Source organism: Balaenoptera acutorostrata, chromosome 4 (assembly GCF_949987535.1).
Source record: "Balaenoptera acutorostrata chromosome 4, mBalAcu1.1, whole genome shotgun sequence".
In the NCBI taxonomy this organism is placed as follows: Eukaryota; Metazoa; Chordata; class Mammalia; order Artiodactyla; family Balaenopteridae; genus Balaenoptera; species Balaenoptera acutorostrata.
In genome coordinates, this window is record NC_080067.1 from 7977808 (window position 1) to 7992331 (window position 14524).

The 14524-nt window shown below is 41.4% G+C and overlaps 1 protein-coding gene across 1 annotated transcript in view; it reads right to left on the reverse strand.

The window, feature by feature from the left end:
* Positions 1-11992: 11992 nt before the first annotated feature.
* KCNH8 (potassium voltage-gated channel subfamily H member 8) overlaps positions 11993-14524 on the reverse strand; it is a 276697-nt gene continuing 274165 nt past the window's right edge. Inside the window, exon 17 of the mRNA XM_057545662.1 lies at positions 11993-12691. Coding sequence (XP_057401645.1) covers positions 11993-12691 — 699 coding nt within the window. The remainder of the gene's footprint in view (positions 12692-14524) is intronic.

Consider the following 14524-nt stretch of genomic DNA (forward strand, 5'->3'; position numbering starts at 1 on the left):
TAAAAGAGACAAGAATATACAATGGAGAAAAGACAGTCTCTTCAATAAGTGGTGCTGGGAAAACTGGACAGCTCCATGTAAAAGAATGAAATTAGAACACTCCCTAACACCATACACAAAAATAAACTCAAAATGGATTAAAGACCTAAATGGAAGGCCAGACACTATCAAACTCTTAGAGGAAAACATAGGCAGAACACTCTATGACATAAATCACAGCAAGATCCTTTTTGACCCAGCTCCTAGAGAAATGGAAATAAAAACAAAAATAAACAAATGGGACCTAATTAAACTTAAAAGCTTTTGCTCAGTAAAGGAAACCATAAACATGACAAAAAGACAACCCTCAGAATGGGAGAATATATTTGCAAATGAAGCAACTGACAAAGGATTAATCTTCAAAATTTAGAAGCAGCTCATGCAGCTCAATATCAAAAAAACAAACAACCCAATCCAGAAATGAGCAGAAGACCTAAACAGACATTTCTCCAAAGAAGATATATAGATTACAAAAACACATGAAAGGATTCTCATCATCACTAATTATTAGAGAAATGCAAATCAAAACTACAATGAGGTATCACCTCACAACGGTCAGAATGGCCATCATCAAAAAATCTACAAACAATAAATGCTAGAGAGGGTGTGGAGAAAAGGAAAACCTCTTGCACTGTTGGTGGGAATGTAAATTGATACAGCCACTATGGAGAACAGTATGGAGGTTCCTTAAAAACTAAAAATAGAACTACCATATGACCCAGTAATCCCACTACTGGGCATATACCCTGAGAAAACCATAATTCAAAAAGAGTCATGTACCACAATGATCATTGCAGCTCTATTTACAATAGCCAGGACATGGAAGCAGCCTAAGTGTCCATTGACAGATGAATGGATAAAGAAGATGTGGCACATATATACAATGGAATATTACTCAGCCATAAAAAGATACGAAATTGAGTTTTTTGTAGTGAGGTGGATGGACCTAGAGTGTCTCATACAGAATGACGTAAGTCAGAAAGAGAAAAACGAATATCGTATGCTAACACATATATATATATATGGAATCTAAAAAAAAGAAAAAAGGTTTTGATGAACCTAGGGGTAGGACAGTAATAAAGACGCAGACATAGAGAATGAACTTGAGGACATGGGGAAGGGGAAGGTTAGCTGGGATGAAGTGAGAGAGTGGCATGGGCATATATACACTACCAAATGTAAAATGGATAGCTAGTGGGAAGCAGCCACATAGCACGGGGAGATCAGCTTGGTGCTTTGTGACCACTTAGTGGGGTGGGATAGGGATGGTGGGAGGGAGACGCAAGAGGGATGGGATATGATGATATATGTATACGTATAGCTGATTCACTTTGTTATACAGCAGCAAGTAACACAACAATGTAAAGCTATTATATTCCAATAAAGATGTTAAGAAAAAATATTAATATAGCATAAAAAAATAATAAAATAAAACAAAATAGATAACCAACAAGGATGTACTGGGTACTCTGCTCAATATTCTGTAATAACCTAATTGGGAAAAGAATTTGAAAAAGAATAGATACATGTATATGTATAATTGAAATTGCTGTATACCTGAAACTAACACAACATTGTTAATAAACTATGCTCCAATATAAAATTTCCCCACTCCCCTACCAGTGTTTCCTGAAGTCATCCCCCAAGAAAACTATTTCACTAAATTTTTTTCTTGCAGTACAGGCTCCTAGTACTCAGATGAATACATCACATCTCAGAGATGAGGGAAGGAAGAGTCTGAGGATTTAATGAGTGTGTCTAAAATCAAATAGTCACGTAGAGGAGTTCAAAACTCAGCTCATCTCAGCCCAAGTCTTGTTATTCACATTTACTTCAGCATATATCTCTATAAAGGTATTAGATAAGTTCAGACTTATTAGACTAGTCTAAATACATAAACCCTAGAATACAGGTGCCCCATAAATAAAAATAAAATTGACTCGTTTAAAAGTGAAAACACACTGTTCTGGAACAGTGGTTCTCAAAAATTTGGTCCCCTGACCAGAAGCATCAGTATCACTGGACTCTAATTAGAAATGCAAATTCTCAGGCCTCACCCCAGATGTACAGAGGGTAGACCCCAGTGATCGGTGATGGTTCTGATGCCACTAAAGTCTGAGGCTACTGCTCTAGTCTGGAAGACAAAGGAACCAGCATGGGATGAAGTAGGGCTTAAGCAGGTGGGAGTTTGACTGTAATAATAGATTATTATATGTTAGATGTTTAATGTTAAAAGTGAATCTCTGTGGAATTTAGAAAAATGGTACAGATGAACCTATTTGCAAAGCAGAAATAGAGACACAGACATAGAGAACAAACATATGGACACCAAGGGGGGTGGTGGGATGGATTGGGAGATTGGAATTGATGTATGTACACTACTATGTATGAAGTGGGTGGCTGGTGAGGGTCTACTCTATGGCACAGGGAAAGAAAAAAAAGAAGATACAATCTGTTTGCAGGACATATATAAAGTTAACCTTAAAAATGCATTCCAATATACATTATGTGCAAATACTGTTTGATTCCACTTAGACGAGGTTCCTAGAATAGTCAAATTCATACACTCAGAAAGTATATTGGTTGATGCCAGGGGCCAGGGGTAGGGGGGGTGGCCGGGGGAATGGGGAGTTAGTGTTTAATGGGAACAGAGTTTCAGTTTAGGAAAGTGAAAAATTCGGGAGATGGATGATGGTGAGAGTTGCACAGCAATGCGAATGTACTTAGTGCCACTGAACTGTACAGTTAACTATGGTTAAAATAGTGTGTTTTATATTATGTGACTTCTACCACAATAAAAAAAAAACATTTTAAAAAAAAGTGAATCTCTGTAAAGGTTTCCCATAGCAGCTACATAGACATCATGAGAATGAATATACAAAGTTTCTGGTAACAGAAAACTTTGTCTTCTCATTCTTTTTTTTTTTTTTTAATTTTTTTTTTGGCTGTGTTGGGTCTTTGTTGCTGCGCACGGGCTCTCTCTAGTTGCAGTGAGCAGGGGCTACTCTTTGTTGCGGTGCACGGGCTTCTCATTGTGGTGGCTTCTCTTGTTGTGGAGCATGGGATCTAGGCATGAGGGCTTCACTAGTTGTGGCACGTGGGCGCAGTAGTTTTGGTTTGTGGGCTCTAGAGCGCAGACTCAGTAGTTGTGGCACACAGGCTTAGTTGCTCCACGGCATGTGGGATCTTCTCAGACCAGGGCTCAAGCCCGTGTCCCCTGCATTGGCAGGCGGATTCTTAGCCACTGTGCCACCAGTGAAGTCCCTTCTCATTCTTTTGTGTATGATAGTTTCCTGTCAGTAGGTACAACCTCTCCACAATCAGATTATAAGTTATTAGTTGTTTTCTGTGAATGTGATCAAAACAGCATCACTTTGCTCTTATGGCTTATATATGCAGCTGGTTCTGTGTTGAAATGCGAAGGCTTGATATATATTTCATATATAACAAGCTCTGTAACTAGCACTAGGAAAGACATTGGGTTGATTTTCCTTGGTACGTACTGTCTTCCAGGGCATGCTTCTAGTGAACAAGCATTCTTTTCCCAAGACAGACCTTATGAAACTGAGATGCACCAATGCTATCCTAGGAATACAATTTTTCACAAGGCTGTCACTAGGCTAAACTGTAGAAACAGAAAAGATGGGGACAGAGGGAGCCCCTTCTATTTACAAAGTGGTATGTTCATCTTATCAGTATGGTCTTACTTGTTTATTTTTCTTTTAAATTCTCTATCTTTTAAAAAATTTTATTGAAATATAGTTGATTTTCAATGTTGTGTTAGTTTCAGGTGTACAGAAAAGTGATTCAGTTATACATATATACATTCTTTTTAGATTCTTTTCCATTATGTTATTAGAAGATATTGAATACATTTACCTGTGCTATACAGTAGGTCTTTGTTGGTTATTTACTTTATACATAGTAGTGTGTATATTTTAATCCCAAACTCTCCCCCCCTCTCTCCCCCTTCCCCCTTTGGTAACCTTAAGTTTGTTTTCTATGTCTATCAGTATTGTTCTAAAAGATAGAGGAATATTTGAAATAGATAGAAAATGATGAGTCTCCTAGAAGAAGGTTGATATTGATACACATCTTATTAAACATCTAACATATAATAATATATTATTACAGTCAAACTCCCACCTACTTAAGACCTACTTCATCCTGTGCTGGTTCCTTTGTTGTCCAGACTAGGGCAGTAGTCTCAGACTTTAGTGGCATCAGAACCATCACCGATCACTGGGGTCCATCCCCTGGGTTTCTGACTCTGTACGTCTGAGGTGGGGACTGAGAATTTGCATTTCTAACTAGATCCTCGTGATGCTGATGTTTCTGGTCAGGGGACCATATTTTGAGAACCGCTGCTCCAGAGCAGTGTGTTTTCAACACTGGGTGCATACTGCAGTCACCTGAGGAGTTTTAAATATTACCAATACTTGGATCCCACTCAGACAAACTCAGGCACACTAAATTAAAATCTTTGAGGTCAGGACCAGGAATCTGGTTTTTCAAAGCTGTACAGGTGATTCTCATGGGTAGCTGGAATCAAGAACCAAAGTTAATCTCCGTGTTTTCAAAAAAGTATAACTGTACACCCAAGGATCTTGTTAAAATGCAGACACTGATTCAGTAGCTCTGGGATGGGGTCCAACATTTGCATTTTTATTAAGGTCCCAGATGAAGCTGCTGCAGCTGCTCCATGGACCACACTTTGAGAACCAAGAGGCAGAAATGCTACCCCTTTTATCCTTGTTCTGTGGATGTGATTTTTTTTTCTTAAACATCTTTATTGAAGTATAATTGCTTTACAATGGTGTGTTAGTTCCTGCTGTATAACAAAGTGAATCAGCTATACATATACATACATCCCCATATCTCCTCCCTCTTGCGTCTTCCTCCCACCCTCCCTCCCACCCTGTCTAGGTGGTCACAAACCACCGAGCTGATCTCCCTGTGCTATGCGGCTGCTTCCCACTAGCTATCTATTTGACATTTGGTAGTGTATATATGTCAGTGCTACTCTTTCACTTTGTCCCAGCTTACCCTTCCCCCTCCCCATGTCCTCAAGTCCATTCTCTACATCTGCGTCTCTATTCCTATCCTGCACCTAGGTTCTTCAGAACCATTTTTTGGGTTTTTTTTTTTTTTAAGATTCCATATATATGTGTTAGCATATGGTATTTGTTTTTCTCTTTCTGACTTACTTCACTCTGTATGACAGACTCTAGGTCCACCCACCTCACTACAAATAACCCAATTTTGTTTCTTTTTATGGCTGAGTAATATTCCATTGTATATATGTGCCACATCTTCTTTATCCATTCCTCTGTCGATGGACACTTAGGTTGCTTCCATGTCCTGGCTATTGTAAATAGAGCTGCAATGAACGTTGTGGTACATGACTCTTTTTGCATTATGGTTTTCTCAGGGTGTATGCCCAGTAGCGGGATTGCTGGGTCGTATGGTAGTTCTATTTTTAGTTTTTTAAGGACCCTCCATACTGCTCTCCATAGTGGCTGTATCAATTTACATTCCCACCAACAGTGCAAGAGGGTTCCCTTTTCTTGTGGATGTGGTTTTTGGGTAAGTTAACCAGAGATATACTAAGAGATCCAGGTCTAGGGCTCAAATATCTTTTTGATACTAGAAACCAGAGATGGCAATTCGATTTCTTTTCTGCAGGTTGCCTGATTAGAGCAGGAGGAACAATCTGGACTCATTGTGGACAATGGGTTACTATGGAGATTTTCAGAAATCTACATTTCAGCTGAGGGCTCCTGGACATCGCTGCCGGTCACAGCATGGGACCCCAAAGACATTCAGAGTGGGGGTCACATAGCTGCAGCCCCTCAAAGGGCTCGGTGTTCCCAGAGAGATGGGGCTGAGTTTGAGCCCCTTCCTCAGCAGCGGTTAACACGACCCCGACAAGCAGTTCAGAAATAATTCTCCCTCAGGAAAAGTGAACCATCGTGAAGAAGAAACTGCCCGCTGGAGTTCAGGGGCCTCAGCCCTGGTAGAAAATTCATCACTGGAAGCAAGAGTACCAAAGGCATAGTGTACTCTCTTCCCCAGAGGGAATTCTTAAACGAGGATGGTCCCCTCAAGGGATTATATTGGCTTTTTACAAAAATGAAAAACACAGACAGACACACTTTTAAGTCTCACTTCCTCCCATTTTATTTTCTGTTGTACTCAAATATATCACATGTATGTGCTATTTTTATCAAGTCAACTGTAAAAAAAAAAAAGAAAAAACCCTCCCTCAAAATCAGAGCCTTAGATTCAGTATTAACTTCATCTCATTCCCAGCTTCTTATCTCCATAGGGGAAAAGAACCTGAGGCAGAAGGAGTCTGAGAAGGCCTGGTTTTGCCCACAGGATGTGTTTTGCCCACCCAGCTCTTTTTTGGTAGAATGTACAGCTATTTAATTCCCTGGAACTGCAGGTGCAGACATGCTGGTCTCTGCCTCACTGGGCTGTCCTTGGGTCTTTTGTGAGCTCTTTTTTCAGGGCTCTGTTTAATGACACACCCCAAGGAATGGCCTCTCTCACACGCACTGCAGGCAGTGGCATTTAGCTTATTTCCTCTGGTGGGACCTACTATCTCCATGGGAGACCAAGGGGAGTCTTTGAAGGCGTCCGTATGAAGTGGCCGACATTTCATCATCTCTGCTTCCAGCCGAGGAGCTCTGGGCAAGAGAGCAAGACCACTTGCCAGAAAGTTCTGAGGCTTGTGGCTGACAGAGCCCAGGTCCTCTGTGGCCCAGGGTGGTGGACCTGGCTCATGTGTGTGTGCGATTTATGAAGCAACCACGAACTTCCATAAAGAAATTGATGGGCAAAAATAGTATATGTTTATGTAAAATATTCACATTCGTGAATAAATGTCTTGCACCTTTCTGTAATTGTGAAGAGTTTTTAAAAAGGCTTTAGCACAGGGAACTTTTCTCAATACTCTGTAATGACCTATATGGGAAAAGAATCTAAAAGAAAGGTGGATATATGTATATGTATAACTGATACACTTGGCTGTAGAGTGGAAACTAACACGGCATTTTAAATCAGCTATATTCTAATAAAATTTTTTTTTTAAAAAGGCTTTAATTACTAAAATTCAGGTAAATAAATCAGAAGCCACACAGGTTGGGGCTAAGATAGCAGGAGCAGAGAACAATTTTTTCCCCTGGTGCCTCCTCAGTGATATTTTTTTAAGGTAAATATGGACATGATTGTGAACACTGTGAAGAAGTTGATTGTCGGGGACATAGTACAAAAGCTAGATTTTGACCTATGCAGAAAGAATGTCCAAGGGGGCTCAGTTTCCAGAATTTAGCCTGGGACATGTAGGGGAGGGGAAAGGAGGGAGCGGGAGGGAGGGAGGGAAAGGGGGAGGGAGGGGAGAACGGAGGAAAAAGGAGAGCCAGGGAGAAGGCTGGGGGCGAGGTCTGGGGAAGGAAGAGTGGAGGAATTAGTGGGGGAAGGAGACGGGGAGACTGGCCGGGGGTGGGGGCCGGGGGGAGGTAGAAGAGAGCCAGGGGAGAGAACTGACATTTGCTTAGCATTCATCAGATGTCAGGCAGTGTGCTTTCACATAAATTACTTCATTAAATCTTTACAAAGTCTCTGCAGGTTAGATGTAGTTTAATCCTCGATTTTCAAATGGAGAAAAGTGAGTCTCAGAAGTGTTAAAGAACTTGTCTGGGGTCCCAGAGCAAGGAAAAAAATGGCTGGACGCAAACCCTCATTTGCGTTCTGCCAAAATGCTTGTTCCTTTCTCAGCATCCTGTTTATTGGTAGCATTTGTCATTGGATAAGATGAAAGCAGTGGGCAAAGTAAGTCTTTGGAACAGCCTTTATTTGAGCCTGTGCATGTGCTGAGGCTCTACTGTCAGTGATGGTGATAATCTGAGGAAGATGACACTTGGAGAATTATAAATTGTAAAAGCAGTGCCTGATAAGGATACCCTTAGGAAGGGAACTACGCACTTCATGAGAAGAAGCAGCCTCAGCAGGAACTATTTGGAACAAGCTAGTTTCACTGTTCTGGATAAAATCATAATCTTGACAGGAGCAGTTCCATTCCACACTGGGGCATCCATAGCAACGGTCATTCTCCAGCCAAAGAGTTGGCTTGCTTCACATCCAAATATGCTTCTCCCTATCCAGCAGAACTGACCCATTTATGAGACTTCAAATGGCATTTTCACTTTTTTCCTTCTAGAAAATCCAAATGAAACTCAGAGACCCACAACAAATCAGGAGGTACTGGTGCATGACACATAGTAGGCAATCAATCATTAGAGCTGAAACAGTGAGTGAATGTTCAAAGCTCTCTTGGAGAAAATGATCAATTACTTTCATCAAAAAATCACCGATGTGTTAGGAACTATATGGAAATAGTATTGCATGCAATCGTCAGCTGTAATTGGTTTGGGTCTAGTTGGTCTAACTCTTCATTATTGAGATGATCACACTGCTTAGGGCCATGTTTCTAGAGTTTGTTCCCTGGAACATCTGTATCAGAATCACTTGGGACCCAGCCCATATCTTAGGCATCAGGGCCTTGAAATCTCTATTTTAATAAAAGCCCCTGGAAATATGTTATTCAAACTAAAATTTTAGAACTACTGATACAAGGGTTAACCCGACGTCTCTGTTATACAATTATAGACCTGGGGCTGTCTTTAATAAAATTTAGGTGCTAGCCCACTTAGGTATAAATTAGCTAGGACTCAATCTTTTATTACTATAGATTCTAGAACAATATTTCTAAATCTTTAATGCATGCAAGTCACCCAGGGAGTTTACTAAATGATAGATTCCCAGACCCCATTCAAAGGGACTGGGTTAAGTTAGATTTTCTGCATTTCAAACAATTATCCTATGTGATTCTGATGCAGGGATTCTGTTAATTTCACACTGAATACAGAGCCCTTCTGGAAAACAATATTCCTGTCAAATAGTTAAGCAACCTCTGAGAGGACAATTTATTACTGATTTTACCACCTCTTAAGGCAATAAACTCCATCTGTAGGTAGCTTTAATTTTCAGAAATTTCTTCTTACGTTGTATCAATATAAAGTCTTATGTAATCTGTCTATCTGGTTCTCTTAAATAGAACTACACAGAAAAATTTAGTCCCCAATATTATTTTTAAGAAAATATACTTGACCAATAACTTAAGTGTTTCTCTTCCCTCTAGATCTCTGTTTTGCTTCTTTAGGGGAGAGTGGGGAGGTGAGGAAAATGTCGGGATACAAAAATGTATCTCTGAGCAGACGGCAAGGACCTCTGCTACTTGTATAGCAACAGTGTTTAGAAAATCAAACACCTAGAACTTGGAATTCTCATTTCCTAGCATAATATCACAACACACATAAACAGACAAAGAAAAACCCAAAACATGTCATTCTGAGCTGCTCTGGATATGGGAGAGTCCTGTTTGTCAGCATAATGGTGACGAGGGGAAAGGTTAATAGGGAATAAGGTGAGGCTGATTCACATGAGACAGGTACCATTATGGAAGAATCACTGGGGACCCCCAGTTCTCCCAGGTGCTTGCTCTTTCCTGTCCAGTTGCAGACCTGCCCAGGGTGGGCAGCTGGTTCTTACAGCCACTAAAGTCAGCTCTCAGGAGTAGGTACAAAGACGGTAACTAGCTGGAAAAATATGGACATGTTTTCCAGGCATTTCACCACGACTTTCCCAAATCCTTGGAGCTTGATTTTATTTTATCCCCTATGTATGCTTTAAAAAAATATTTTATTTTATTTTATTCATGGATTTCAAAGGAAATTAATTACTAGTACAGTTTCAAAAGGCAGCAGGAATGGATTTGGACATGAAGGGAGGGGTACCCAGAGTGGCCACAGGGGTATTGGAGCTATTACTGAAAACAGTGGGATTTGGGCAAGTTAAAGAATCTGTGTCCCAATTATTCATTTACAAAATGGGGATAAAATAATAATAAGTAACTTTTAGCATTGTTTGACTACTAGGTAAGGAAACGTAACATGTGTTAATTCCTAAACACGTGTTGGTACATAGTCAGTACTCAAAAACCAGAATGTCAGTCATTATTATTAACATCAGCAATGGTAGTGCTAGTTTGCCAGAAAGACAATCATGAACAAACACCAATTAGTTCTATTTGAATGGTACTTAAAATGATGACTTAGGTCAGGATAAGCAAAAAGGGTGACTACAAATAAATACATTAAATCCAGCAGGTTGCCTTTGCCTCAATTTTCCCATTCACTTAGGTAGGGAGAGATTGAATTTTGGACCTAGGGGAATAGAAGACACGAGTCTTAAGTGATCTGCTTCAGACACATGTACTGTTGCCATTTTTCTTAGAGAAGGTTTCTTTTCTTTCTGCTACTCTAGCCAATTTTAGGATATAAGAGTCACACACCAGAAGTCTTGCTTTGTGTACATGTTTTTAATAATACAATTTTCAAATTGTTTATGCTTTGTGGTGGGAAATAAGAACAGGGTGACTCCAGAATGTGAATTCAATATGTTTTCTAAGAACATCTGGGATGATAAGCCCTGAAATGTTCTTAAACATAAAATAAACCTGAAGAGAAGGCGTTTGCATCATTACCACACCAGCATCTGAATTTGGGTATTGGTTGAGATGTAGAAAGCACTATAGGTTCTAGACTGTCTCTAGCTCCCTAGCTGTGTAATTGCTGGGGATTTATTTATTTTTCCTCTGCAAAATGAGAATGAAAACACCTGCTCTGCATAACTCACAGCAATGTTGAGAGCTTTAAAGAAAAATAATTAAAGTGCTGATCCAAAACAAGCTGGCATCCTTCTCAAAAATCGGAGCTCTGAAGTCTCGGCTTCGTTTTGGAATTTTCACCGGTCTCCGCAAGCGCTCCTGAGGCCAAAATAGCTCAATGTAGTTGCGATCTCATATTCCCCAGACCAGTTTTGGGTTCCAGAACCACGAAGTAAGATGGCTGGAGGAGAGACATTTACACAGGCACAGAGGGGGCAGCCTCAGTTCAGGTGGTTACCTGAGTCCCCAGAGACCAGGTGGACTCCCCCCCCTCCCCCTACCATGCCAGACACTCAGTCCAGGTTTTTATTTCATTAATAAAATATGACCTCACTTTTCTTCTGTAATCCAGAAGCGTGAGGATACATTTGTTGCAAACTGCATGCAGATAAAGAGGGGGGGGGGGCTTCCTTTCGAAACTACATCCTCTGAATAATAATTTTTGATCTACTATACATAACAGTAGTGCATTTCTTGTTAAAACAGCAAGCTTTTTTTTTTTTTACCAAAATGAAAACATTCATTTCTTTATAAATAGTTTAAATAGTTTAAATACATATTTCATACCAAGGATATAAAAATAGCGTCTCTTTTTTTTTTGATAAATAAAGACATATTCATTTACATGGCAAATAACGTGCAATAGCTGACCACTGGCCACCAGCTCTGTGTGACTGATTGTCTAGGAGATGACATGCAGTGATAATTGTCCCTTTGCCTTCTACATTTGAGAAATAGATCAGCTGGAGCTGTGCACTCCCAGGGCCCACAGTCCTATGGATACTGTTCAGGAGTGACACGCAGGCACTCAGGAAAAAACTTTGCTGCACTTCACAAAAGCCACCTAGGACAAAATGAATCCACACATTCTTTGTCTGGGACTTCTAGCTGCTCAGACCCTCAGGGTCTTTGGACTTTTACCAAAGTCTGTCAAACAGACCAGGAAGTTAATGCCTGTACAAGAAAATGTTCCTATTCTGTTTCCAGGATCCAGGAAGTGTCTGCTACAGTCTGGAGGTGTTTCTGCCTTTCCCCGGCTCCTCTCTTCCACAGGTCTCCCAGCCTTGCCCAGTCTTCACGCTGCCAGAGGCAAGAAAGGCAAACCAGGGCTGTCATGCAGTGGTGGAGCTGAAACTGGCGGCTGCCTCACGTGCCCTAATATCATACGTTTATGGCTTTAGTATCTTTCACTTCTGCTGGGCTTTTGACAACTTCCAGGGGAAAGTTCTCCGAGGGTTCAGTAGAGATGGATGCCCTTCCTTCCCGGTCCCAAGATCCTGGCAGGTTTTCCAGACTGAAGGAACTCATGGCTCCTTGGTCCAAGCTGCCCTCCTCCGATCTGCTTGGGAGAACCAGGTGCAAAGATGTTTCTGAGGAGGAGCAGACAGAGGACGAGAGAGTGGCCGAGATGGACTGCAGAGGCAGCAGCGTCGTGTCTGACTGTGGAGAGATGCACCTTAAAAACTGCAGATGACCTTCCTGGACAACCTGGTAGTGGGCAGGTGAATAATCAAGGTTCGGAGAATGATACAGTTCACCACCTGCAGGATTTTGCTCGTAAGCGCCAGTTCGCTGGGGGCTGCTCCCCACAGAGGAGGGATCCACACTCCACATGTCAGGGGTGACATTCCCGTGACAAAGCTGGGCTTGGGTATAAGCGGCTCCACCTGCTTGCAAGTGTAGACAGGGTTGGTGCGTGCTCCAGGTCATCCTGGTCTGTAAGCTGGAGGGACACACAGAGGTGGTGTGCAGAGAGCAAAACCGAGCGGGCTGCTGGGGGGACACGACGTGTTCTAGAAGTTGCATCACAGCCCTCATGTCTTTACCTAACTGGGACACCTCCTGAGTCAGTGTCGTTACCTGTGTGGACAAAGCAAAGCAAAAGGCAGCAGTCAAAGGAGCACGGCAGTGATTTCAGAGCAGTGAGGAAGGGAAGTGAGATTTCTCAGTAAGAAGGTCTGGAAGCCTGCTTCACCTCCAACTCCAGCCAAGCCCAAAGGGTGAATGGGAAGGCTGAGCACCTGATCTAAAGCCATCCTCTCATTCTGCGGGAACCTAGAGAGACACACATAGTCTGGCCTTCTTTTTAAAAAAATTTTACATACATTTTTTTTTTTTTTTTTTAAGTTAATTAATTAATTTATTTATTTTTGGCTGTGTTGGGTCTTCGTTTCTGTGCGAGGGCTTTCTCTAATTGCGGCAAGCGGGGGCCACTCTTCATCGCGGTGCGCGGGCCTCTCACTATCATGGCCTCTCTTGTTGCGGAGCACAGGCTCCAGATGCGCAGGCTCAGTAATTGTGGCTCACGGGCCCAGTCGCTCCGCGGCACGTGGGATCCTCCCAGACCAGGGCTCGAACCCGTGTCCCCTGCACCGGCAGGCAGACTCCCAACCACTGTGCCACCAGGGAAGCCCTACATACATTTTTTAATTGAAGTATTGTTGATTTCTAATGCTTCAGGTGTACAGCACAGTGATTCAGCTATACATATATATATAGTCCTTTTCAGATTCTTTTCCCTTATAGGTTATTACAAAATATTCAATAGAGTTCCCTGTGCTATACAGTAGGTCCTTGTTGATTACCTATTTTATATACAGTAGTATGTATATGTCAGTCCCAAACTCCTAATTTATCTCCCCTGTTTCCCCTTTGGTAACCACAAATTTGTTTCCTAAGACTGTGAGTCTATTTCTGTTTTGTAAATAGGTTCATTTGTATCATGTTTTTAGATTTCACATATAAGTGATATCATATGCTATTTGTCTCAGTCTGACATTCTTAATCAGTGATTTGGGGGTTCTTGGACAAAATTAGAAGTGTGGGTCCATCATCTCTTGTATCTCTGAAATACAGACAGTGTCTTTTGCTTCCCTTCCTCTGAGTTAGAGGAATGCTCTGTGGTGCACACCCACCATCCAAGACACCTCAAAACAATGTGGAGACGTGAGTAGTATTGTATATAACGCACTCAGCACGCTGCCTGCCCAGGGTAGACACCCAGTAAATGACAGCTCTCACTCCTGCCATTTCTGGTCAAGATCAACACTTATTCAGAGACATACTGGCCTTCAGGGGTAGGGAGGGTGGTAAGAAAGAACTCACACCAGATTTGCTAGGATTTGTCTATAGAAAAGGGAAAGCTGCAAAATGAGAGTTAGAAACGAAAAGATCTTCAAGGCGGGTCAGTCCACATAAGCATTGTGGGGAACCCTGGAGGGCTGGGGTTCATCAGTGAACCGGAACCCCACGGAATTACAACCCCAATTGTGCAGTGTGTTCTTTATTCACTTTTCTAGGTGAGACATTTAGTTTGTATAAGACTTTCAAGGGAGACATGACCCTCAAACTCGCAAGAACCACTGAAGAGTCTTCATTATCCGCTTTACACTTAAACCAATACTGTAATTCACCGGAGGATTTATTTTCCTAATAACCACATCACTTTTTTAACCATGGAAGACCACCAGAAAATTGAACTTGACTTACATCCAGCTTTTCTGGATGGTTTCTATTCTTCAAAGTGAGGAAAACCTATATTTCAGAAAGCAGGCCACACATATATTTTCTAGTCTTTGGTTAGATTCATGACACTAACACATAGTGTAATATTTTGCCTTCATTGCTATAAGACTGTATTTTATAAAGGCCTTCCCATGCCCTGATTTTACTATCATGAACCACAAACTCCAA